The sequence below is a fragment of the Clarias gariepinus genome, chromosome 8, assembly GCF_024256425.1.
Source record: "Clarias gariepinus isolate MV-2021 ecotype Netherlands chromosome 8, CGAR_prim_01v2, whole genome shotgun sequence".
NCBI lineage: Eukaryota > Metazoa > Chordata > Actinopteri > Siluriformes > Clariidae > Clarias > Clarias gariepinus.
In genome coordinates this window covers 4,444,972-4,472,111 of record NC_071107.1, presented here as the reverse complement: position 1 = coordinate 4,472,111, position 27,140 = coordinate 4,444,972, and the positions used below count along the sequence as shown (strand labels likewise).

The following is a 27,140-nucleotide window of genomic DNA, read 5'->3' as shown; positions in this document are numbered from 1 at the left end:
AAATCACCTGAATTTCGGTTGTCTGTGTCACAACAGGTTCGCAGAACCTCGCCTCCCAAGGAGCTTGTATTATTATTCAGCGTTTCTTTTCATTCATGAGTCAAGGACATTCAGACAGGAAACATGGCCGGGCTACCAGATCCGCTTCAGTCATAAACACAAAAAATACATATGGCAATGCAAAGCAATCGCTTACTGACAATCTGTGTGCGTCTGGGCGTGCATTCATATAGTGCATTTATGCAAGTATCCTGTTTATGCTTATGAAGAACTAATCAGAGAATCCATAACAGCCCACTAATTAATGCTCAGCACTGCAGCTAAAAGGGCAAATGGAGGCTAATCAATAATCCGCACACATTCTGCTCTTTTAAGGTGAAAACACAAACAGTGTGAAGCCAGACGCTCATCTCTCCCTGGTATTTCTCTCCCAGAACATAAGGTCCTCAGGGAATAGTTCATCTATTACATCTATTAAAGCAGGTCAAATAGAAGCAGTTGTCATGTTTAATTTTTTAGATCATTGTATGTGTATGAGTATAAAATCACAGCAGGTGGGTTTCACTTATGGTTTAGGATCAGGTTAGATATGTTCAATGAAGGACTCATCAATTTCTGTTCTAGGAAAATAATTCTATTATATTCTAGGACGATGATCAGAGACAGAGGGATCTAATGATGTCTGGCATGAAGTGGAGCTTAACACAAAAGTACAATTAGGTCCATTTTGTACGAATTACAGAGAACCAAATTGTATTTTTCTTACAGAGAACCAAATTGTAATTTTTTTCCCATTTACAATTACAGTTAATGTTTACACATGTCTATAAAGTTCATATTCCTTTTCTTACTTATGTTACAGCAGTTATAACATTCTTCTCACTTAAGGTTAATAATGCACCAAAAAAAAAAAAAAAAAACTTACGAACGTTACAAAGAACGTGAAAAAGTAGACATGTCTCTAATTATCTAAAGTTCTATAAATGTTATGTCACCAATACCAACTATTTCTCTTCCTTGCAAGTGCCTGTGTGCAGAACCACAAGTATGTTATAATGAGCTCATTAATATAAAGCTGCAATTGTCAGCTTCAGAGCTGCTGTAATGGAACATTTAATAATAAATTCTGACCAATCACAATCAAGTATTTATGGTCATATAATTATACATAATTCCTATTCATTGCAGAGTGGTCTAAAATTACGCTGAAGTACTCAGTGACTGTTCTAATTAAATTAAGTATATTAGCATAGATGAGCAGAGTTTTATATCCAGCTAACATTTAAATAGGTGAGACTATTGTGCATAAACGAGAATTTCTGGGGTAAAATGTCGTCATCGTCCCCTGAACGACACAGTGAGCTTCAATAAAGAGGACATTTCATTACAGGACAATTACCTACAGCCGCATGGAACGAATTCGGTTTGGAGCCCAAGTATAATGAGAGCTTTAATGAGGGCGATGTGCTAGCTCGGCATGACTGTTTCGGATTAAGGATTTCTGAACATTTCACCTTGTCCGACCGTGCGAATTATCATCACGTTCGGGCGGCTCTTGTACACCTTGTGGGAAAGAGACAACGTGTAAAAGAGGCTGAAGTGAATAAAATTCCATGGGTCAGTGGGACTTGATGCACATCAAAGAGAATGTGTCTTGATGTTGGTCTGTGTGAAATCAGAAGGGGTGTGTACTGTTAAATCACTCGTATCTATACATTCACAGTATTTGCATTTCCTTTTATCTGATGCCTTTTTCCAAAGGTGACATACTGTACAGTTGAGACAGTATACAACTGAACACTTGAAGGTTAAAGATTCAGCTCAAGGATAAAAAAGTCAAACCCAGGCAATGCTGGAATTTAAACAAGAGGCCAGAGCCTTAACCCCTGAGCCATACGTCACTTCACAATAAGACAAGTTTTCTTTTCCTTTCTATAAAACATGGATTTAATAATACTATACCTGCCTACATACTGTACTATATAAAATGTTGACTGTATTGAAGTACTGTAAGTAATGTCTTATATTTTTATAAATAATCTTAAAAAATAATGTGCCAAACTGTACTTTAAATGGTTTCAAACTTTTATAAAACAGTCAAACATTATAAAAACATCTAATGCGCATCAAGTTAATATCAGCAAGTTCAAAACACCTATGCAATGGTAACTGATTCATTTGACATTTTCATTATAATAAATCGGACATGATTTGAAAGAGGTTGGTTCTTCTGGTCTTCTAATTTTAGGACTGTATATTCCATCTCATCCTTACGCGCGGCCCTCTGCAATGATCTGTAAGCAATGTGCTGTTTAACTAGCTGTTTTAACTGTTTAACTAGCTAACTAATACATTAACTAGTTGCCACCTGGGGATGTAAACTAGTGGTTTGGGGAGGAAAAAAAAAGTCAAGGTTGATTGTAAATAAAGTGACTGTTACTGGAAAAAAGCTTACATTAAAAGAAATGATAATACTTTACCATCACTTTTTTGTAGTGAACTACTTGTCTAGTGTGTGTTTGTGTGTGTGTGTGTGTGTGTGTGTGTGTCATGTGTTCCTTCCTGCACTGACGAAACAGAAACTGAACCTATTATTTACTTGATTATATACTAGCATTCTTTAAATTATTGTTCAACTGTTAATAATGAATGGTAGTACTAAATATACTTTAACTGATATCTCATGTTTTGGTTTGTATTTTAAAATCTCATATCTGTATGTGCTGTGGGTTGTGACTGGATACAGAAACAAACACTTCAAAAGAACTTCTCCAGACATATTATCCAGACATGTTATAGTTATGCATGATTTACCATTCAAAGGCCATTTTATAAAATGTATTCAATCAAGCTATAATATGGTATAATAATGCTACAATGGTCAAAAGACAAGGGGCACGCAAAAATGGATTTTGCGGCCTATACAGTAAACTTTTATCGGGTGAAAGTGAAGGTCACGCTAAGGAAAAAGGATAGAAGGTATAGTAGGATGAACATATGCTTTCTTTGTAAGTGTAAAGACATACAGTATGTATTGTAGGTTATACAATATGCAGTGCATGGTGTACCATTATAAACCTGGCAGCATAATTGATTTGTATTAAAAAAAATAAAATAAAAAAAAAGGCTTGAGATATGTCTGCTACAGACGTTTTTGCGTTAAGACTTTAAACATGAAAACTTACCGACATATTAAGTCAGGCAAAATTTTTTTTTTTACCTCTTTCCCATTTAACAATATGAATGTGATGATTTTAAAAAAATGACCCACACAGTGAGAGGAGGAAAAAAAAGGTAAATCAGAGGTAAATCAATCACACTAGCATGAAGGGAATGTGGTGACATTCTGACAGTCTGTCAGTCAGGGCCTTCACAGACTGTATACTAACAAGAGCTCTCTACCTCTCTTTCTCCCTAGCTCACTCTTCCTCTCTCTTCCACCCTGTCTGTCTCTCTATCTGGAATTGATGGCTCAGGACAGGCTTCCTTAGAGGTGCTGTCGAGATAAGGACAGGGTGACACCTGCCAGCTGTGGATCACCTGCATCGCTTCTGTGTAAAAGGAGCTTCAGAGTAAAAAAAAAAAAAGAAAAGAAAAGAAGAAAGAAAAAAAAAACACTGGACAAAAAAAATTATATATATATATATATATATATATATATATATATATATATATATATATATATAAGAATATTCTAATGGGTTTGGATGTAACTTGCTGTTAGAAATTATTACATAAAATATGATCTTGTTATTTCAACATTAAAACTAAATGGATATCATATAATTAAGTAATTATTGACTTTGTCCCCAAACAGATGTTAAAAAAATACTTACAAACGGTTATATTGGGAGAGATTATACAAAATTACATTTTAGATCTGCTGCAATAAAATTAAAATTTGGTGTAAATGTGCTTTTTTGCTCTTTATCCCTTTTAATGTGGATAATAATCACTTTGGTGCATTTGTACATTTCTTTGTGGATCATCTCTATTCAGATGAACAGTACACACACAACACACAGACAGCATAAAAAAGAACAACAAAAAAAAAATTTGAAAAAGTAATAGCACCTAAATCCAGTACAATCAAATAAAATGTGGTTTATAATAAGGAGTTCCTGGAGATGAAACTGTAATGCGTCCTTTAATGGATGATACACTGCACAATAAACATCTTTTTTTTTTGTGCATTATCAGACAGGAAAAAAAAAGGGAAAAAATAGATAAAGCTTGTTCGCTATATTTATTCTACAGGCATTATTTGAGAGTCAGCGCACAAACTAAACCATCTAATCGTGCTGATCACCTTCACTATCTTTTTTGATGAAACCTTCCTATTTTGTAGGTGTGGTCTTTTCCAGGATGGTGCCCGCCTCTGCCTACATGGCTTAGGGGATCACTGAATGTTTTGATGAGGGGATAAATCTCACTGTATGTCATGGCCGTCACACTCATGAGATCTCATGATGTTCGAACACAATAGGAGCAACATGTCCATCATCGAAACACTGAGTGAGGGAAGATCTTTTGAGAAAAAAAAAGCATTCCTGGCTCTGGACAGTTCCTTGTCAATCTGTAATATTATGGAGCATTAAAGCTGTTCTGGCAGCTTGTTGTAACCCAACCTCTTCATGCTAACACACTTTATGCTGAATTGTGCCGGTTATTCATAACTCAAACATTTGCACATCGTCGCAGTGAAGGTTCAGGGTGGATGAGTTATAAAGCTTTTTAACAGTCAGCATCAATGAGTTCTTACAGCATGTGCTACAAGCCATAACCTTAACTTCCTTCTTTAGGTCACAACCTTTTGCTACAATATTTTAATTTACAATGATTACACTCACCATTACCATCATCAACGATTCAATCGGATCACGAAGATCGAGAAGACGAAACTTTAAACTCTATCAATGCCTAATGGTTCTTTGTGTCCTTCCAAGAAGTATAACAAGGTTACAGCTGACCTCCTGGCAAAACTTTTTTAATGAGGGCTTTTTTTTCCCCATTAGGTCAAAAATCTGTTCAGAGAGCTTCAGGCGTCCAAATATTAAATCCAAATATTCAGTGTCATTCCCTTTATTCTACAATATGAAACACTATTACTAACAACATGGTCAACATGGGGAGTTTATAATACACAAGCAGCAGGAAGCAACGTTCTTCCACACGTCATTCTCGGTGTGCTGCTGTGTGCCGTTATGCCATGTCATTTTGACATCAGAAACGTTTCTGGAACTTGCTTCTGATTGTGAATTTTGCATACTGTAAATATTTAACATTCTAGATTTACAGACAGTCTAGGCTACTTCTGAAATTACTCATAACTTAGAAACCCCAGCAGGAAAAAAAAGATGGAGGCGTTGGAGCTTACCTCGGTCGCTGTAGTCGTCCACCAGAACGATCTCGGCGATCAGGTGATCTGGGGTCCGGTTTACAATGCTGTGAATGGTGCGGAGAAGAGAACTCCAGCCCTCGTTATGGAACGGGATGATGATGCTGGTGTTGGGAAGATTCTCCAAGTACAGCTTCTGCTTACAGCTGACAGGCGGGAAGAAAAAGAGACAAATAAAGATGACGGAGCGCGAGGCTGTAAAACGCTCTCAATCCATCAACTGCTACATGATTACATGTTTGTTTGACCAAAGCAGTGTCATTCTCGTAATGAATGGATTTACTCCGCTGTACACTGGCAAACTTTCGGAGTATATGGGAATAAGAGCTGAGTGGATCTCTGATAATAAATCACAGTTTAAAAAGCCTCGTCACTCCCTCCTGCTCTAATAAAGCACTCAGAAATCTGTGCCTTAATTCACTTCCAACAAAGACTGAAGTGGCAGATGAAGCAACGCTTTACAGCTCACACCAGTCTCTAATTCACCGCCCTGACAAAGCTGACACACGGCCCATTATTTACAGCCTGCGCACAGAACCCGGAGAAAGAGCGGCCTTAAAGGGCTCTGGCTTTAATATATTCACACAGTAAAATTAAAAGGTAAATAGAAACAGCTTAGCCAAAAGGATGATTACAAAAACAAACCCCAGTGAGAAGAACTGTAATGGAAACATTGCTGGTGTGTAAATCGGATGACGATGGAGACCTTTGAAAAAAAGAGAGAGAGAGAGAGAAAAGAAAATTCTATGATGAAGTGTCACGTAGACAGAAATATAAAGACAGGTGTGTAACATTTATGGAAACCAAAAAGAGGTTACAATCCACAATCTAGGTCAAAGGAGGATCCACATCAGCCAATTAGCCACCAGCCTGACAAGGGAGACATGGACAGACAGTACACCAAGGTAGAGGTTTAGGTGCGGTGTGAAGAGTCTCAGCCTGCTCCCTGTGGCGGCAGTCTGTCTGTTGTTTCTTTCATCACACAGCTTTCTGAAGGCAGGTGTGCCCTCCATGCCTTATCTTTTTTCACATTTCTGAAGCATTTATACTGTGATGGGACTGGTTTCTGACTGCAGTCCCTCAGAAAAAAAATTAAATAAAAAATTGGGCGAGCAGTTTCTATCAAGGCGGCATGGTAGTTTAGGGGTTAGTTCTGTCGCCAGGGTCTGGATCCGATTCCCGGACAGGTTCGCATGGAGTTTGCATGTTCTCTCCGTGCCTGTGTGGTGGGTTTTCTCCAGGTACCTCCCACAGTCCATAGACATGCAGATTAGTCTGGTGTTCCCAAATCGTCTTCTGGGATAGGCTCCAGGCCCCCTACGACCCTGTATACAGGATTAAGCGGTATGGACGATGAGTGATCCACAACTATACTTTATGTCCAAATGTTTATGGAAAACTAATCAACACAACCATACTGTATGTGCTTAAACAGCATTCCATTTAAAGTTCCTTTCGCTGTTCAGGCACATTTTGAGGATTGAGTGACGACATCACACTCAAATAACATGTGATGTTGCCTTCTCAGGACAGAAAATCACTCATTAGTTTAACAGATAGGTGTGACCGTGCTTACTGAGGTACTGTATAAGTGAAAGTATGATGGGAAAGTAGCACAGGTTCTGTCTAGGCCAACTGCCTTCTGATAAAAAAGGTACCAAAGCATTCAGGCCCTCACATCCAGGCTGTGTAACAGCCTCCTTCCATAAGCCATTCATCTCCTCAACAAAACTTATTTGCACAAAACCCTCTTTTATCTTACCTGCTACATACTGTACAAGGGATGTTTACTGTTTCTTCTCCCACCACCTCAACTCATTACCTCATCACCACAAAGTATTAAAATGCATCCTGTTGTCACTCCTGTTCGCACATTTACGTGTGCACCTCATGTTGTCTCTTTTGTACAGGACTTAGATAGTTTTCTGTTCATTTAAAAATGACAATTTGTCTTGTCTCAGCTAGTCAGGTAATTAGGATTCTTAGTTATCTAGGTAGATTTGTTAATTTACGTTCTTAATGTACTGTATGTTGCATGCATGTAGCACCTTGGTCCTGGAGAAACGTTGTTTCGTTTTACTGTATACGGTTAAAAAGACAATAAAAGCCAACTATTGTTTGACTGCATTATTTGCCCCTCATGTTTAGCAAGTGAAAACGTGAAAATGTCTGAGAAACGTTTATCAGCATTACAACGTTTCCTTGAAGTGGGAAATACTCATCCTAATACATACGAACTTAGGTAGTTTATGACCCAGAAATAAATCAAGAGGGTAAAACAGCCTTTCTGGATTCTCTTGATTTAATCCATACAGCTGGATTTATATACTGTAGAGCTTGGGTAGTGCTCTCTGTGTACTGGGGTGAAAGTGACAGCATCCTTCATACCTTTTCAGTATGAAGTCTAGCTTAGCTCTTTTTTAACAAAACTGCAAAGACTGCAAAATCTCTAAAATTGATTGTCATTGTACAGCACGATCTGTACATTAAGCTGATATTTCTTACTGTAGGTATTTCTTCACTGAGCATGCAGAACATTTCCGAGTTGGTTTACGAGTGTGTCTGAGTGCATTGTGTTTGATTTCTAATAACTTTTCCTATTTAAGACTTGATGCTTCATTGTTTGAGTATAAAGTCTTTAGCGTGCATCCTCTCTGTTAAGTCTGAGCCATTGCTCTTTTAATTTTAGCTATCTCTGTTTCCTAAATTAGACACTCACTGGTTTTGTTATGATTATGGATTATCCTTTTTTTCATGCTTTCTGCCTGCCTGCCTGCCTGTGCTTTGGCTTATGTTGATGATTGCTGGTTTGGCCACAACAAACCACAGGCTGATGTAACACACTTGTATCCTGCCTCTTGAGCAAACCGCATGTTACAGCATTGCTGTAGGTATTTTAAAAGGATTTTTTTTCCCTTCTTCTTCTTTTTTTTTTTAAACTCGTCAGTTATAGTAAGATGTCTGAATAGTTTCCAAGCTTTTTTTTTTCTTTTTTAAATGTAATGAATGATATATAAACTGGCGACTCAGTGTACACTGAATGACAAATGTTTCAATTTTCCCGCTGTTCGAAACACCAAATTTATAGCTGCATTACTCTCAGTGCGTCACCCGCCACAGTAACACACACTCACTTCAGCCTCCACGCTGAGCCACTGAATCACATAGTGAGCCATGTTTACACACGCTCTCCCGTTTCTGGATCGTTTTTTATTTATTTTTTATTTTTTTGCTCAGACATTTTGCAGCACGAAAAGATGAGATGTGGAACAGTCCGCGCTGCTGTTCTGAGCCGCTTTTGAGAAAGGCGGGCCGCTGTATGAATGCGGTGTTCCACATCCAGCATGCAGAGCTGCACGCATCCACAGGGCCTGAAAATAAACAGACCTGCACCAGAAACAAGGCCTGAATTGGGGATTGCGGTAGCACAGCTGTGATCTAGTCTCAAAAGGTGCTTTGTGTTTCAAAAGCCTGCAAACCAAACCATCCTTCCTGAAGATAAAGTAGGACTGAACTCCGGTCTTGATCCATCCTTGGCTTTCCACTTGTCTCGTAAGAGGCCAGAGCAGATCTTTCATTATCGATGGAACTGTAACTCTTTGACCCTCAGCTGCATGAGTTATAAGAGGATTTGTTCTGCCAGGGGGGAAATCCATGAATGTGGGGGTGTATGCTGTCATGGGCACCAAATGGTGCAGAGTGCTTACTCTTCTGAGAACAATTAATGATCAGTCTATTACAGAGCTTGTTTATTGAAAGAGTGAGTGTGAAACAAGGTGATATTCTCAAAAGTAATACACACCTAGCCTTTACTTACCTTTGACTATAATGACTTTAGATTAAAGAAGCTTAATAACATTAGTCTAAAGTGCATTAAAAGGACTAAATACTGTAAGTAGAGCAGTTTTAATCTCGAGGTCAAAAAATGAACATGCATTAATGTGCATATTTATACAATTTTAAAACAAATCTGTAAGAATTACTACAAACCAAGAAATCGACTAGATTTACTAAAACCTAAGAACAATACCCTTTTTTTTAAAAAATAATTACTATAATTATTGTTTCTTTCTTTTTTTTTTTTTTTTTTTAAACAACAGCCATTCTGAATGCTATCAGGGCAAAGCTTGCCTCTGTCATGCACCAGGGATGATTGTTACTATAAAGATACACAAGAGCTTAAATTGTTTAAGACCTTGTAGTCAATGTGGTGATGAACAGACACCCAGTGTAGCTGGAGTAAGACTTTCTTTTCTGCTTTGTTGAACTAACAGGCATCCTTAAAGAGACAAGGCAGGGTAGACGGCCACCAACACGATCTCTTCTAGCGATTCTACTGCACTTGGTCAGGAATGATTTTGAATGTTTAGGTTTGACAAATTAAACATGTTAAGCAAAGGCTCCCTAATCATTGATTTAAAAAAAAAAAAAAAATCCAGTATCCAAGATGAAACTGATGTACTACCACCAGCAGGGATCGTTGATGTTCTGTATTAGGTTAATATTAAGTTGTTTTTAAAAAAATTATAAAATGTCAGATTTGATAATATGGAGTTTCTCTCATCTGAAATACATCCTGGTCACTGGTTCACTAATGTATTATATACTGCAATATTAAATGCACATCTGTTGTTTGGTCAAACAAATAAAAAACTTCTCCAAAATGTCATCACTGTAGGCACTTTAGCAGTAGTGATGGAATTCACTGATACTATCATATACATAGGTGCAGATTTAGTTAGTGGTGCTTGCAAGGCAAAGCAGCACTTGTATTATCTTGCAGGCTTCTTCTTCTTCTTCTTCTTTTATATATTTTTTTCTTCTGTACAAAATTTGGTGCGTAACTAGTCCTGTACCGATTGTCGTAGACCCATGAACGAGGTGTCAAATCATGTGGCTTATTCAGGAATGGGGTGCTATGACTTTTCTACCTTTACCTCTTTTACCTCATTTGAAGAGTCTTCCAAGCTGTGTCAGGGCATACCCCGCATTACCTCTATTTGTTTTCCTTTTTTTTTCCAGATGTTGGTACAACTCTAAACAAACTTAGCAGACAAATTGCTCCTACCACGCGGGAAGCTGTGCTGCTGCCAGTATTAGAATATTTTAGAGCGCACCACCTTTATGATTGTAGAGTAACAGCGACACTTTACCACCTCAAATGCAAACATGTACTGTATGAATTAAAAATGTATTTAAAAAAAAAAAAAAAAAATCAATATTGGATTCAGAGCGGATACATGAATTGCCATGCAAAAGAATTGTGATATCTACCCAAAATGATTCCGTTCCTCATTTCTATTTAGCCGTGTTGTCTGGGATACATCGCACAATTTTGAAATGCCTAAATCACAAGCAAGATCATCATTTTTCACGTTAGTGCCGCTTATAACCTTTTGTTTCACTTCCAAATCAATACTCGGAAGACTGGCAGCTTTGACAAGCACGGGGTTTAAACTGCATTTGGGAGCCGTGATGCTCTTTAAACTGGTTAAAAATTAGACTAAGATGACGCAACATTGAGCACACGGAACAGGTTTAAAAATGGCGTCATGTGTAAGTTCAGGTTGTTCGCAGGTAAAAATAATAGTCTACTTCATGATTCTGAGACAGGGGTCACACAGAGGGGAGTAGTAGATAAATAGGTAGATGAAATAAAATACAGAGTAAGCTGGTGATGGCAACAGGGTCAGTGTTTAACGCTCTACACTGGTGATTGTTAGATTGTTAGATTGAATCTAATGACTGCTAGAGAACAATTGTTTGACCCTAGAGCGATGCAATTAACCCTCAGTTACACACTACGGACTCAGCTCTGAAGTGTCTGGCAAATAAACATAGGTAGAGGTAAATACAAGTGCAATCGACTGATTGCAGACGAACTAATTTAAGGGTGATGACTCAAAGCAAGTCGTGTTTTTTTATATTTTATTATTTGGAAATAATTTAGGAAACTACACTGATTTCCTTTTGGACTGTTTTATAAAGCTTTGCAAGAAAATGCAATATAGTTAAAAATGGCAGGGATATTTATGTGGAGAAAATACTTTATTTATAATGCAAGCCACTCTACTTAATTGCAATACATATTTAATAGAAAAACATTGTGAAAGTGTTCGTAAATAAAATCTAGGTACTAGTAAACAGACTAATAAAAGTTTTTCGGCAAATATTTACTCACTTGGGGTGTCTGATGTCGGGCAGCGAGCGATCCAGTGCGATGTTGTTGCTCACGTAGATGTTAAAGCCATTCTCCTTGTACACTGTGTCATCACACTCATCCTCTGCAAGTGGGTACGGCTTCCCCTGCTCCCCTTTACCTACAACACACACACACAGTAATTATAATTCTGGCCTTTTAAATTTCAAGGTTGGGGTAAACAGTTAAAATTAGCAATAGTGCAAAAGAAATTTGTATATTTGTATATTAATTTGACTTTATCGTTTTTTTAGAAATGTAATTTAACTCAATATGCATTAATAATACTCACTGTTATGAAGTATTGACTGACGTAGTTTATTTTAATTTAATAACATATCAATTAAGCCAAACAATAATTACAAGGGTAATCCAGCTCACACTGCAAAAAAATGACATCTCGGCCTTATATAAAACTTATCCTGTACATTTTCTCAGCTATTTTTAATTTTAGTCTTAGTCCCAGGATAAATGTCCCTGTTAAATTTCATCACATTTCGTCAATCTTATCCTGTTTTTGTTTAGTCAAGTTTTATTTGACTTAAAGTCTGGGCATTTTAGTTTCAGTCAATAAAAACGTTACATTTTAGCAATAAAATTATTAATTAAACCTACAGTCAAACTAGGTAAGCCATTTTTTATTAGTTTTTCACAAAATAATTACCTTAACATTTAAAATGTATATTTTCATCTGATGTTTTCAGCTAATTATATAAATTTTTTAACTAACACAACAACAGCTGCATGTCCAATACTCTTTTTTTAACTACAAAACAATAGGAGCAGTAAAAACCTGAAGCGTATCCTAGTCACGAGGAGAACATGTAAACTCCACGCATGTAAAGACCTCCGAATGATCTAAACACCACTAAACGCTGTATGGGGGTGAAGGGTGAGGGTGAAGTGGGGATGTTCATGTGAGGCGGTAATCTTGATGATCTGGAGAAGTTGAGGTGGGATGTGGAGCTCTCTGTGAGTTTTCCTGTAGGTCGTTAGTTTAGGTTTTATTCTGAACTCTCGATTTCACAACAAGCCGTTATTCTACTCATCCAGATAAACAGAAAGCTGTCTAAACAAGCAAAAAAAAAAATTTAAATAAAGAAAATAAATAAATACTTAACAATACTGTGTGGCCACGCTGCTAGTGAAAATTAAAAATACATTGTATTCATATATGTTACATAGTTATTTTATTTATTAGTAATAATATTCCCAGTTATTAACAATATAAGAGGACATTATAAAGTTTTTTACAAATTCTCCTTTATTGACGGTCGATCCTGTTACAGATGATTATCTCTGCGGCAGGTCCAACAAGAGCACGCTCTCAATAATTTAATGGCAGCTTTTTGCTAATTATTGGTGCCACAAAAGCACATTGTCATGCATAATCTCTCTCTCCCTGTCTCTCCTAAAAAAACTGCTCTCTTACTCAGTGTTTGTGTGCTGAAAATTGTCTCTCTGTGCATAATTACCGAAACCCCACTCCCACTCCCACTCCTCACTGTGCTCTCACAGGAGCACGGACTCAAACAGAAAATATGATTCATAACACTGCATACTTTCCTTCTTTCGGTCATTACAAACGACTCAGAACAGCTTGACTGGATACTAAATGCCAAAGTGGAACTAAAATAATGCAGGCTTGCGAATGTACCAACCCTAGAATGAAAGGTTTAAAAATAAATAAATATTTTGTTGTTGTTGTTGTGGCGAAAGTTCAGAACTTTCTGAAATCCTATTGTGTTTTGGGCGGTACTAAATAAACATCACTCCAACGCCTGTCCTTTCAAAGTGAGAAAAAAAAGATTTATAGACTTTATTTACTGTAGGAATAAGGAGGATTCAGCTCTTTAGCACAGCGCTGTTGGAGTCTCTAATCTGACTGATCAGAGGGTATAGATTCCTTTTTTTTTTATAATGGCAGCTTTGACAGGACAAAAAAAATCATTAAGCATTATTATAAAAAATAAAAATTTCTATATTTCAATAATTACAAAAAAATATATATCTGTAAAAAATTTTATTTGTTTTAATTATTGAATTATTTGTTTTAAGTCAATGTTAATGGAAGAAGTTTCATTAAATTTGAATATTAAAGAAATATAAATCAGTTTTTGCAATCATTAGCTTAGTTATAAGAGCAACAAATACTTCAAAACATGAATAACCCACTTCTAGGGAATAACAGTGACAGTAACTGTGTTTACATGGACAATATGTAAAGATTCCAACTTATCTGTTTACATGGACACTGATCCAATAGTATATATATATATATATATAATTTCCTGTATAATAATATTATATTATACAGGAAATAACATTGTTCACATTGTTCTAGAGTGCATGAGGATTAAGAAGTAAAGCAGATGAAATGATGCACCCATTATGCCAAGTGCCCACTGTACAAGGCTGTAGAGGCAGTGTTATGATCTAGGGCTGATTCTGGTGGTCAGGTCTAAGCTAAGCAATGTTATGTACCCGAAAATAAGGTCAGCTGATGACCTGAATGTACTGAATCACCAGGCTTTTCCATCAATGGATGATGCCAGGATTCATCTGGCTCAAATTGTGAAAGAGTGGTTTAGGGAGCAAATTCAAATTTTATTTGTCACATACAAAGCCATAAATAGTATAATATGCAATGAAATGCCAGTAAGACGTTATTTTTTACAGGTGGATTTGCCACAACAGAGTCTAGAATTTAACATCATTGAGAATATTTGGGTTGGTGTGCTGAAGAAGGCTTTAGGCTGTCTCTCACATCATCAATACAAGATATTAGATGGAAATTAATGTATCTCTGGACAGAAATAAACGTTGTTACATTGCATAAGCTTATCGAAACCATTCGACGGTGAATCAGAGCAAAAGGCGGTCCAACAAAATATTTGACTATGTGACTTTTTTTAGAGTAGAAGTGGAAGTTTTTTTTTTTTTATCCGACCGTGACATTAGGTGACTTCCCATCTTTCTTTTGCATTATGATTGGTTACAAGAATTCCTTAAGATCTCTGATTAGTTAGATGCTTTACTAGGTGTGAAAGATGAGTTCTCCTTGTTCAGCTAGAAAACAACTGAATAAAAGACTAAAGTAAAGACAGTTAGGGGAGAGCTGTTGTCGGAAATAAGCGAGTTATTGATCAAATTAAAATCAAAAGATTCTTTACAGAACCTCTTCACATCATGTAATGTTACCTTCACATGGGGCAAACATGTTTAAAATTACATATTTTAGAACATCGGATCTAGGCAGTGTAGGGAAGGCTATTTCTGTGATGTCATCATTACTGAATCCCGTTCTACAGTAGATTATGGTTCTATCTTGTGTAATATAAAATACAAGTTTGTGTCTCATCCCATTTGGTGTGTAGTGAATAAACATCATGTACACTCATACAGGAAGCAATTTGTTAATCAAATGAGAGCAGATTGGTGCAAATCCATTATTTAAATCCCTTGGTTTCATATTCTGATGTCTAAAATAAGTGAGGCTTCATGAAAAATCTATGTAAGGCTTAAAGTGCTGCCTGTTATCATAAGATTTGTCACCAACAGATGGTGTGTAGCATTAAATCTCTGATGTAATGTGTTGATGCGATGTGATGCTGGAACCCAGAACGGTTGAGCGGAAGTTGTGGAGTGCCTGGGTACGCTTCCGAGGGACGGCGATTGCATCACACTTCCTAATCTCGCAGACCAATCTGCTTAATACACTGACTCACGACTCCATTATACTGCACACACTGTAAAGCTATAAACTATTCTGTAAGGTGCTTATTGATTAAGCTTGTTGATGGCTTTTATCTGCTAACATAGCACTCTGAACTCAGGAGATATTTCTTCTCACTTTGTGTGAGCTATTGGATCAGAGCAATGTCTCCTATTATCCCAAATATTAGAAACTTACCGAAGGGCTGCAGATATATAACATTGGAGTGGCATTGCTATAGGCAACATGGTAATAAGCAAAGAAAAAAGACTGGGAGAGATGTGGACGAAGAGCCACGAAGAAAAAGAGAGAGAGAGCTGTGCAGATCTGAAAAATCTGTCCTTATGCCCGACTGTTCCCGTGAGCCCTTCAAAAATCTGCAGCATTACCACAGTTTCTGTTCTTTCTCCTTTCACTCACTTACTTACTCTCTGATCTACCTGCTGAAAATGAGATGAGTCAGACATTTTAAACTGATGGATAGATGGAAGCATGGATAGGTGAATAAGCGGATGGAATAAAGGATAGATGAATGGCCTAACAAAATAATCATATGGATATTTGTATGTATAAATGAGTGTACTAAAGGATGGGTGGATACAGTAGATGGCTGGACAAATGTATATAATGAATTGCTGTATGGACAGGTAAATAGATGGCGTAAGGAGTAAGGAGGGTGAATGACAGACAAATAGGCAGGCAGATGGACGAATGGCAGGATGCATAAGTGAATGTACTAATGGATGGATTGAGGGATGGATTAATGAATGGATGTATAGATGGGTGGATAAAAATATGGATGGCTGATGAAAGGATGTGAAAATGAATTGACTAAAGAATGGATGGATGGATGGATGGATGGATAAATTTTCTTACTAAAGACTTTACAAATAGGATGATCAGCTAAATGAATAGATCGACAATGGATGGATGGGTAAAATAGATGGAAAATGAAAGAGTGGGCTAACAAAAGAATTGATGGATGGTTGGATGGATGGATGGATGGATATATAAATTAACTAACAAAAGGATGAATGGAGGGATGGATGGATGTGTAATTTAACTAACTAATTAATGGATAGATAAATGAACAGGTGGACTAACTAAGGAATGTATGGATAGATGAATGGATGGATGGTCTTACTAAAGAATGCACAAATGGATGAATAAATAAATAGATGGACAATGAATAAAAAGATAAATGGATCGAAAATGAAAGAGTGGACTACCAAAAGGATAGATGGATGGATGGATGGATGGATGGATGGATAAATTAAATAACTAAAGTGTGGAGGGATGTGTGGATGGATGAATGGATGGATGTGTAATTGAACTAACTAATCAAAGGGTAAATGCATGATCAGGTGGACTAACTAAAGAATGGATGAAAGAATAAATGAGCTCACTAAAAATGGATCGATGGATGGATGGATGGATGAATAGGTGAATGGATAAATGAATGAATGGATGGTCTTACTAAAGAAAGCACATAATGGATGGATAAATAAATAGATGGACAATAGATAAATTGGTCAATGGATGAAAAATGAAAAAGGTGACTTCTTGAAGAATGGATGAATGGATGATTGAGCTTACAAAAGAACTCATGGATGAATGGATGGATGGATGGTCTAACTAAAGAATGCACAAATAGACGTATAAATATATAGATGGACAATAGATGAATAAATAGAAAATGAAAGAGTGGACTACCCAAAGAATGGATGGATGGATGGATGGATGAATAAATTAATTAACTACAGTAAAGGGTGGATGGATGGATGGATGGATGGATGGATGGATGAATGGATGGATGGAAAATTTAACTAACTAATTAAAGGAGCTTACAAAATAATGTGTAGATAGATAAATGGATGGATGAATGGTCTAACAAAAGAATGCACACATAGATGGATGAGTGCCTAAATGAATAGATGGACAATGGGTGAATAGATAGAAAATGATAGAGTGGACTACCTAAAGAATGGGTGGATGAATGAATAGATGGATGGATGGACAGATAAATGAACCAACTAAAGGATGGATGTATGGATGGAATTAACTAACTAATCAAAGGAAAGATGAATGAACAGGTGGACTAACTAAATGGATGGAATATGATTGAGCTCACAAAAGAATGGATGGATGAATGGATGGATGGATGGATGGACTTTATTCCTTCCCAATGCGTCGTAAACAACCCTGACAGTAACAGTGACTCAAGGTAAACTGTAATTCTCTGAACTTGTAAGCAGCAGTCACATGTCTGTCAGTGAGGGACGTGGAACCACTTCACCATCCATTTATCTCTTTAACTATAGGCGGTGTTCTCTATAATTTACAGCTGCTTAAAATATCTGTAATCATCAAACATAAAACTTAAACAGATACATGAGACGCCTTTAGCCTGAGGCATTACCTGTGTAGGCTGGATGACAGGAAGAGGAGTAATAGAAATGGGAATGGGTGAGTAAACCGAATGTGTGCTCGTTCCAGACCCAGAGCCGTAGCAGGCTTACCGACACGCATCTCGTCTCTCCTGATGCTCTCATTGTCATGCCAGTCTCTCCTCCTCAAGCCGTCCGTCCAGCTGTAAACATGTCCATCACTCAATCCAAGAGCAAATCCCTGGAAAGAAGAAGGACCACAGAGTGAGTTACTAAGTCGTCTCTTAACTTCTTTTTACTCTTCGTTTATCTCTGGAATCTCAATTAACTAATGAGATCTCTTACATGTTAAAACCTTTTGGGGGTGGAGATCGGATGTACAAGCTTACATTTTTAAATGAGTAACCGTGAAAATAATTTAAAACGTTCCATATTTTTTATCATACATTACGCATAAGTATAGTACATCATTTGGATCTGTACAGGGTTTACTTTTATCCATGTACACAAAGTTGTGCTTTTGTAAAATAAAGAAAATAAACAGCATGCAGCGTGAAAATAAACACTTTATTTTTTATTTATTTTTTTATTTATGTAGCTTAAGAAAAAACTTTCTAAAAAATTAAGAACACAATAATTTATTAGAGCTTAAAGCTCGGAGCAAAAAAACACGACTTTCTTTTGAGCTGATAAGTTTATTGCTCTGTACATTTCATTTCACTGAGATCTGTCTTTAATCTCTTAAGTAATTACAAAAACACAGACACACACACTACACTACACACCTCCCTTGGGGGCTTCACTCTTTTGGGGATTTTGTAACTTGGTGATTTGCTGCAAACCCATTATCTTTATACTTTCTCTGTTTTTTTGCTTCAGGTATGTACATTAGTCAAACAATAAATCACAGAGCTGGTTACAGACACGACTATCTACATGACATCTAAGAGGACTAGAAATTTACCTGAGTCGCTCTGAAATGTCACATTTTCACAATAAAACCTTCTATTTTTGCAATAAACGGGAGAAAGGAGCAGGAAAATGCAGCTAGTAACTAGTCAAGCAGCTCTGATCTGAACTGTCCCGTTTTTCATTTTCATCATTTAACCTGCTACCTGGTATTTATCTTGCCTGAGGTCAGTGTTTCTTCATCTCTCAATTTCAGCAGGTAACATGAGAAACAGAGTGTGCTCTAGGAAATTTACATAACCCGGGACCTCGATATGAAATAATTTCTCCTCCGTCTGCTGAAAAGGTAATTCCGTTCTTAGAGAGCGCAATCTCGGGCCTCGACTTTATTTATTCCTGCTCTTCTCACTATTCGTCTGGGGTTACTTTGCTGTAACCCTGTTCCCTGAAAAGGCGGGAACGAGATGCTGCGTGAAAACGCTATGGGAACATCTTGTCATGTTGCCGGTTGTGAAGCATGTGTGTACCAAACACGCCAAATTTTTGGCTTTTATAACCTCGGTCAGGTGACGTCATCTGATAGGACGCACCTGCAGGTTATAAATAGGAGTGAACCGGAAACATTCCTCAGATTGATTTGTCTGAACGGACGTCCGGTCACATAGGCAGTGCGGCATTGGGACGCAGCATCTCGTTCCCGCCTTTTCAGGGAACAGGGTTACAGCAAAGTAACCCGAGACGTTCCCTTTCAAAGGCTACACTCGATGCTGCGTGAAAACGCTATGGGAACGAGAGTGCCAACGCCGCCGCACTGCAAGTGTCTGGACTCCAAGGTTGTGTAGCGTGTGCGCACAAGGCCGAGAAGGTCTCAGAACTATGTCTGGGTAGCTGACTCAAGGACCCGTGGGCCCGGAGTAGCATGAACATCCAAACTATAAATGTAATAAATGTGTGCGGAGAGGACAACCCTCCGTGTCACACACTTGCTGCAGGAGAATACCTCTTGCTAGTGCAATAGATGGGGCGATCCCCCTGGTTGAATGAGCCCTGATTCCTAGAGGCGAAGTGAGCCCACGCGCCTCATAGGAGAGGGCAATAGCCCAGTGTAGTGGGGGCCACCCCTGTTGCGGCCCCAGACCATGTAAAAGCTGCTTTGACTTACGCCACTAGCTGATGCGGTGGACGTAAATCTGAAGAGCACGTACTGGACAAAGTAGGTGAAGTCTTTCCTGCTCCGAAGCTGTAAAGGCGGAGGACAGAAGGCTTCATAAACAATAGGATGCATATTGGAAAATGTGTGCGGAGAGGACCGACCCTCCGCGTCACAGACTTGCTGCAAGGGAATACCTCTTGCTAGTGCAATTGATGAGGCGATTCCCCTGGTTAAATGAACCCTGATTCCTAGAGGCGAAGTGAGCCCACGCGCCTCATAGGAGAGGGCAATAGCATCTCTCACGCCGCTTGCGGCTTCAAAACATGTAAAAGCTGCTCTGACTTACGCCACTGGCTAATGCGGTGGACGTACGTCTGAAGAGCACGTACTGGACACAGTAAGTGAAGTCTCTCCTGCTCCGAAGCTGTAAAGGCGGAGGACAGAAGGCTTCAAAACAATAGGATGCATATTGGCAAATGTGTGCGGAGAGGACCAACCCTCCGCATTACAGACTTGCTGCAAAGGAATACCTCTTGCTAGTGCAATTAATGAGGCGATTTCCCTGGTTGAATGAACCCTGATTCCTAGAGGCGAAGTGAACCCACGCGCCTCATAGGAGAGGGCAATAGCATCTCTCACGTAGCTTGCGGCTTCAAAACATGTAAAAACTGCTCTGACCTACGCCACTGGCTAATGCGGTGGACATAAATCTGAAGAGCACGTACTGGACACAGTAAGTGAAGTCTCTCCTGCTCCGAAGCTGTAAAGGCGGAGGACAGAAGGCTTCAAAACAATAGGATGCATATTGGCAAATGTGTGCGGAGAGGACCAACTCTCCGCATCACAGACTTGCTGCAAAGGAATACCTCTTGCTAGTGCAATTGATGAGGCGATTCCCCTGGTTGAATGAACCCTGATTCCTAGAGGCGAAGTGAACCCACACGCCTCATAGGAGAGGGCAATAGCATCTCTAACGCAGCTTGCGGCTTCGAAACATGTAAAAGCTGCTCTGACTTACGCCACTGGCTAATGCGGTGGATGTAAATCTGAAGAGCACGTACTGGACACAGTAAGTGATGTCTCTCCTGCTCCGAAGCTGTAAAGGCGGAGGACAGAAGGCTTCAAAACAATAGGATGCATGTTGGCAAATGTGTGTGGAGAGGACCAACCCTCCGTGTCACATACTTGCTGCAAGGGAATACCTCTTGCTAATGCAATTGATGAGGCGATTCCCCTGGTTGAATGAGCTCTGATTCCTAGAGGCGAAGTGAGCCCACGCGCCTCATAGGAGAGGGCAATAGCTGTCCGATTCTCTTAGAGAGGTAACACCATTTAGAAAAACCATCTTAAGGGTCAGAAACCTGAGGCGCTGACTCTAGTGGTTCAACAAGGGGCACAAGCCAGAGGACAAATTTTCTCTGCAGAAACTCCAGCACTGAAACAATTCGGCAGTGGACTGGGTCTACCTGCTTCGTCATGCACCAACTTTTCAAATACATTCTATTTGAGGGGGAGTAGTAAAGGGGACATTTGCTGATCTTGCGAGGCAAAGAGGTCCACCTACGCTACATGAAATTTTCAAGAATGTAAATCGCCCTGAGGGACAGGAATCTGGTGCGCTAGCTATTTAGCGGCGCGAGCACAGTCCGCCCTGGCGATTAATATACGAGACTGCCATAGTGTTGTCCACCCGCACTAGGACATGGTAGTCTCAACTGCTGGAGGAAGTGCTTTAGGGCCTGAAATATAGCCATGATTTTGAGGCAATTGATGTGCCGCGCAAAAAGATGGCCTCTCCAGCTCCCTTGGGCTGGACGGTCATTTAAGACCGCACCCCAGCCCATGAGGGAAGCGTCTGTCGTTAGCATCTGCGACGACAAGACGAACTTAGAGTGGGACCCAGAGTCAGAAACCGGGGTCTGAACCACATAGGAAGGGTACGAAGCACCTGGCGCGTAGCCCTTATTGGGGATTGGCCCTAGAGTAAAATCCCCTGGTTCTTAGCCACAACTGAAATGCTCTCATGTGCAGAAGGTCCAAAGGTGTCACCGTGGATACAGCTGCCATGAGAGCTAAGATCTCTGAAAGTGATGGTCACTTTCTGGTCTAGCTTGATTTCCTTGACGGTGTTGAGAATGGATTCAACACGAGCGGGAGACAGCTGTGCCCGCTTACGCTCAAATTCCATGTGACACCCAAAAATGTTGTCCTCTAAACAGGAAAGAGCATGCTTTCATGGCATTGGATCTCAATCCTAGGAAACAAAGATTAGCTAGAACGACATGCTGATGTCGAAGCGCTAGCTACTGAGACTGGGCCAGCCAGTCATGTAATTCAATACGGATGCTCTGGAGTCGTAAGAGCCAGAACTACATCCATGTATTTTGTGTATGTGCGGGTGAAAAAGCTAGACCAAATGGAAGGACCCGATACTGGTAAGCTTCGCCCCCGAAAGCGAACCTCAGGAACCTCCTGTGTTGTGGCAATATTTCCATTGATTTATTTTTAGATAGCGGTAAAGCCCGCAAAATCTAAAAAATTGGATGCAGCCCCCCGTTCCTATTGCACTTTCCGGTTTCATGGAAGTGGAACCACGCCATTGAAACGCGGAGGGTGATGTGAGAACTGAATCCTGTAGTTTCTCTGTACAGTGCTTAGTGCCCAAGGAGATATACTTGGCAGTAGCTTCCACGCTGCCAGTTTCTCAGAAAGGGGCAAAGCTCAGCGGCTTGGTTAAACGGGGGGGATGTTAGATGTTCGGCATCCTGAAACACGGCAGGAAAAACCCGAAGAACTAACATTTTATTGGAGACTGGAGTTGCCCGAAACACCAGTGGTGGCGGAGCAAGAACACCAACCTCCTGGGGGTGCCAGGGAGAACACTTCATTCTTTAAAAGGAATTCTGCGTGCCTCTCCTCATTGGGGGGCCACCCCCCACAGTCCTGGGCACATGAACCTCAGGGCTTCTTTGTGAAGACAATATAGTCTGACCTCTTTTGAGGCGGATTGCGTGACGCACCCCAATCTTGCGAGGGGGTGCCCAGCTCAAAAACACTCTCCTTGTGTGTTTCATGCCTCGCAACAGTCAGACCCGGTCGAGACTGGGTGGCCGACAGTCCCGACTCTTGAGCAAGGCGGGAAAGGAATTTCCCGAAGGCTTGTTATATAACTTCGCCTCATGAACCTAGTGGCGACCGAGTTAACGACATCGCCAAGTAGGCCGGGAGGCGAGATGGGGCATCGAGGAGGAATACACGATCCTACTCCTTAATGCCCCTGAGATTCAACCACGAGTGCCTCTCCGCGGAGACCATAGCAGCCATAAAACGGCCGATAGCACGAGCCGTCTGCTTTGTTGCACGAAGAGACAAGTCTGTGGCCCGGCGTAAATCCAATACGCCTTACCTTGCAGAGCCCCGCCAGTACTCAAGTCTCTCAGCAGGTCAGCCTGGTAGGCATGCAAAACCGCCATGGTGTGCAATGCGCCAACCTGACCTGCTGCCTGAAAAGCTTTTCCCTCCAGGGAAGATAAAAAGTCTACACAGCTTGAAAGGAAATAATAGCTTTTCAGGAAAGATGATGTCCCAGAAGAGAGATAGCCTGGCAGCGTCTCTTCTATCTGGGTGTCATCATATAACTCCGCGTTTCTACCTCAATTATATTTAAATAAATAAATAAGTTGATGGCAGGAAAACACGGGATGAATACAGCTTACTCCATGAAAGGGTTAACTCATATGGAGATTGCTAAGGGGAGAGAGCGTCGTTGAGGCTCCGCCCCCGGCCACCCGACAGAACCTGCCGTCTATGTTTTTATTTTTATTATTTTTAAGTGCTTAGAGCCTATTACCATCTCCGCGGAAGCAAGAGAGGATGTTTATCCTTGCCCATTCACAAGAAGCGCGGCGCGCGCTTGCGAGCGGACAGAGGGATTTCCCGATCCGATGAGAACGCGAAAGAAAGGAGTTTTAAATCCGTCTCTCACTGCTCTGCCGGATGCACGAGTTTAAGCCCCAGGAATGCGCAGCGGCTCGAAGATTCTCAAGGAATGCGAGGCGCGCGCGTAGCACTTAATCGAAGCAGTAAAGTGTAGAGATCGCCCTCCGATATGGATTATACACACGGAGGGACATCTCGTTTAAACTCTGCCATTATCGGTGAGTTAAACACTTATTTTTGCTGGTTAGACACAACACGCTCACAACTAGACAAGGTGAAGACAAGAATCTGAGGAATGTTTCCGGTTCACTCCTATTTATAACCTGCAGGTGCGTCCTATCAGATGACGTCACCTGACCGAGGTTATAAAAGCCAAAAATTTGGCGTGTTTGGTACACACATGCTTCACAACCGGCAACATGACAAGATGTTCCCATAGCGTTTTCACGCAGCATCGAGTGTAGCCTTTGAAAGGGAACTGCAGTTTCCGCACAACTCAAGGATTTGACACCCAGAGGAGAAGGAGCACTGTCCATATCCAGCTCATAAAGACGAGGTCATGCAGAGGCAAACGCACCTAGAAAAAGGTTTTCATTACCTGCCCCCCCAGGGCATTGCTGTTAACTAGGAGGATTGAATTTCTCTAAATGAGGTCCTGACTAGACTGCATTCTCTTACTGCCCCATGCACGCTTTAAAGCAATGAAGCAGAGCAGAAAAAAAAACAAGTGCCCACCACATACACACACACACACACACACACACACACAAAATGACCACTTCAGTAGGAACACCTGTGTCCTTGCTGAATTAAATTACACTGAGGCATAAAATCACAATGCTTTTCTGCTCACCACAGATGTAGAGAGTGGGTATTTAAGTTACCATGTTAAGTCAAGTCATGCAGTGTGTAAAAATCCCGGAAGATCTGCAGTGTCTGAAATATTTGAACCAGCCAGTCTGGCATTAACAACCAATTAGTTGTTGTTGTTTGCTGAATTAGAGGCGGAACAATTTCACTTTTTCTTTATAATTCCTACAGGTGGCGCTCTTTAAACTATTCCCACTTTGGACTGCCATGTAATAGGTGTCAATTATTTGCTAATTGTCAATTATTTGCTAAAAAAAAAAAAAAAAAATAAATATATATATATATATATATATATATATATATATATATATGTGTGTGTGTGTGTGTGTGTGTGTGACCTTGGCCCGTATCTGCATGATTTTATGCACTATGCTGATAGTAACTGCATGAATACTCAGGTGTACAGTTGTTTCTATTGAAGTGAAAATTGATAATGAAGTAAAACAAACCAGACTAACTGCACCATAGATTTCCAGTCGACTCCAAAACTCATCAGCGTTCCAAAGTGTTTAAAACAACAGATTTTCTACAAATATTGCATGCTCTTGTAAGCATGCGGGCCAGATAAAATAAAATAAAAAAATTTAACTCTACAGTCCACTGATGTTTAATAAAACAAAGCACTCTTTAATAAAACATCATATTTCCATTTCTTACTCTAGCAGCCTGACTCAGCCTTGAATAAATTTGTTCTTTGTTTTTATGCTGTTCATGTTGTCATTTTTTGGCTCTCTGACTCAGCCACGAGCATCTGAACATCCTGGCACCGTTTTTATGCAAACAATTTTCCAGCCGTCCAATAAAATAAAGAGTTTTTATATATATAAATATTTTTTAAATCCAGCCTTTCTCTGTCTTGTATCTCTGCGGTCTATAATGTTTCTCTCTGTGCCAATTTCGCAGACAGTGAAGGACACAACAATTTCGTGCACCACAAACAGTATTAAGTACCTGTGCTCGACTGGCATGATAGAGCAAGACAAACTAACGAGTACTTCACAAGCTGGACTGTGGTGCTACAAAAGCAGCACTTCACACCTCTAGCAACACATGCACAAAATAAACTCATTAACACGCACACCTTTTCAAATTGCCAGGTTTTGCTACATGACACTGCCATGCGTGATGTGATGTACCTGTACGATTTAATGCTTTTATATGTGAGTATGCTGGATGAAGAATTAAATGGAGTACAGAATCCCCATCCTCTTTAAAAAGGTCATCTAAGGATCTCCTTTTAACCAAAACCCAGGATGATCTCTATCTGGTGTGGAAGCTGTTCTTGATGGCATGTCGAGTAACACAATTGGGTTAAGCTGTGACATTATTCTTTATTCGAGATGATTGCATAAACAGCCCACTACATACTCAGGCACCACATTATGGAAGCAGATCACTCTTTAGGAAGTGTTGTCATCAACAGTGTCTGTCTCCTCTGATATCTCTGTGTCTCCAATCACATCCTCTAAACTGTACAGGCACAGCTAATAACCTAGGAAGACACGCCTGAGGGTTGCTCATCATTTTACTTTCATGAAACATCAATAAAATTGGGCAATGAGCAAAGGGTGACTTCCTTGTTCTCTTCCTTTGGTTGCGTTCTGATCGGCCTAAAGTTCAGCCATTTTAAGTGTGATTCCAAACTGCTCATTTCATAGGGAACTGCGAACGGTGTGGGGAACAACTGAACCACAGGCCTTCACTTCACCAAAAAAGAGAACACAAAATTTCCCATCAGCCAACGTGTCTCGCTGAAGCGTAAAATACAGTAAATGGAGCTTGAAAAAGGATTTACATATCCATCATTATTAGTATTTTAAGGATGACATCATATTAATAAAACATACTTATTTAAATCTTATCAATTAATCCTTAGTATTATATAGGCTAGTAATCTGTAAATATCTGAACATCTGGTAGATTAATCAAATCATTTACTCATGAGTTATGCATGTTTTAATAGTGTATGTTTTATAATGGTGTCAGTCTTTGTTTAAATAAATATTTAATGTCTGTAGTGTGAAATTTCCACAGCGGCAGTCACATGTATGCGAGATGTTTATGTTACCATGATAACGAACATAAGAGGGCTACGTCTGCGCTAGGTTTTCCGAATGGTGGAATTTTGTAGAGGAAAGTTCCCTTTAATTACATTCCCTACATACGGTGAAGTAGGGAGTAAGGAGCACCCTGTGAAGTACACTTCGGAATGGAATGCAGCTTTTGTGTTTACTGGTGGTTCTCTAGGAGAGTGTAAATATACAAGTGTGCTTAGGTATGAAACAAATGTGCCTCATGCAACAACATTCTCTTAATTTTCTTATGGATTTTCTCTTAATTATTAGTTTAAAAGAAAAAAAATGATAAAATACGAAAAATCAACGCTAGATGCACCAAACGTTTCTAACCTTCTCAAACCGCTCTTCCTCAAGTGAGCTGAATCATGAATTCCACATGATCTTAAATGGTACATGTAAAGGATTGGCCTAGGAGTAAACTGACATTTAAATTAATGCCCCTAAGCGTTGTATAAGGACAGATGCATGTTGTGCCATGTGCAAAAAAAAGTT

At 39.6% G+C, this 27,140-nt stretch overlaps 1 protein-coding gene across 2 annotated transcripts in view; it reads right to left on the bottom strand.

Moving 5' to 3' along the window:
• Nucleotides 1–27,140, bottom strand: part of galntl6 (polypeptide N-acetylgalactosaminyltransferase like 6) — a 279,651-nt gene that overhangs the window by 189,233 nt on the left and 63,278 nt on the right. The window contains exons 1-4 of one of the 2 annotated variants that reach the window (XM_053502157.1): nt 24,585–24,655; nt 17,832–17,940; nt 11,580–11,718; nt 5,378–5,544 (exon numbers count right to left, since the gene is read on the bottom strand). In XM_053502157.1, the coding sequence (XP_053358132.1) occupies nt 5,378–5,544; nt 11,580–11,718; nt 17,832–17,940; nt 24,585–24,587 (418 nt within the window). In that variant the 5' untranslated portion in view covers nt 24,588–24,655. Of the gene's footprint in view, nt 1–5,377; nt 5,545–11,579; nt 11,719–17,831; nt 17,941–24,584; nt 24,656–27,140 lie in introns of those variants that run through there. The other variant, XM_053502156.1, reaches the window with a different exon arrangement.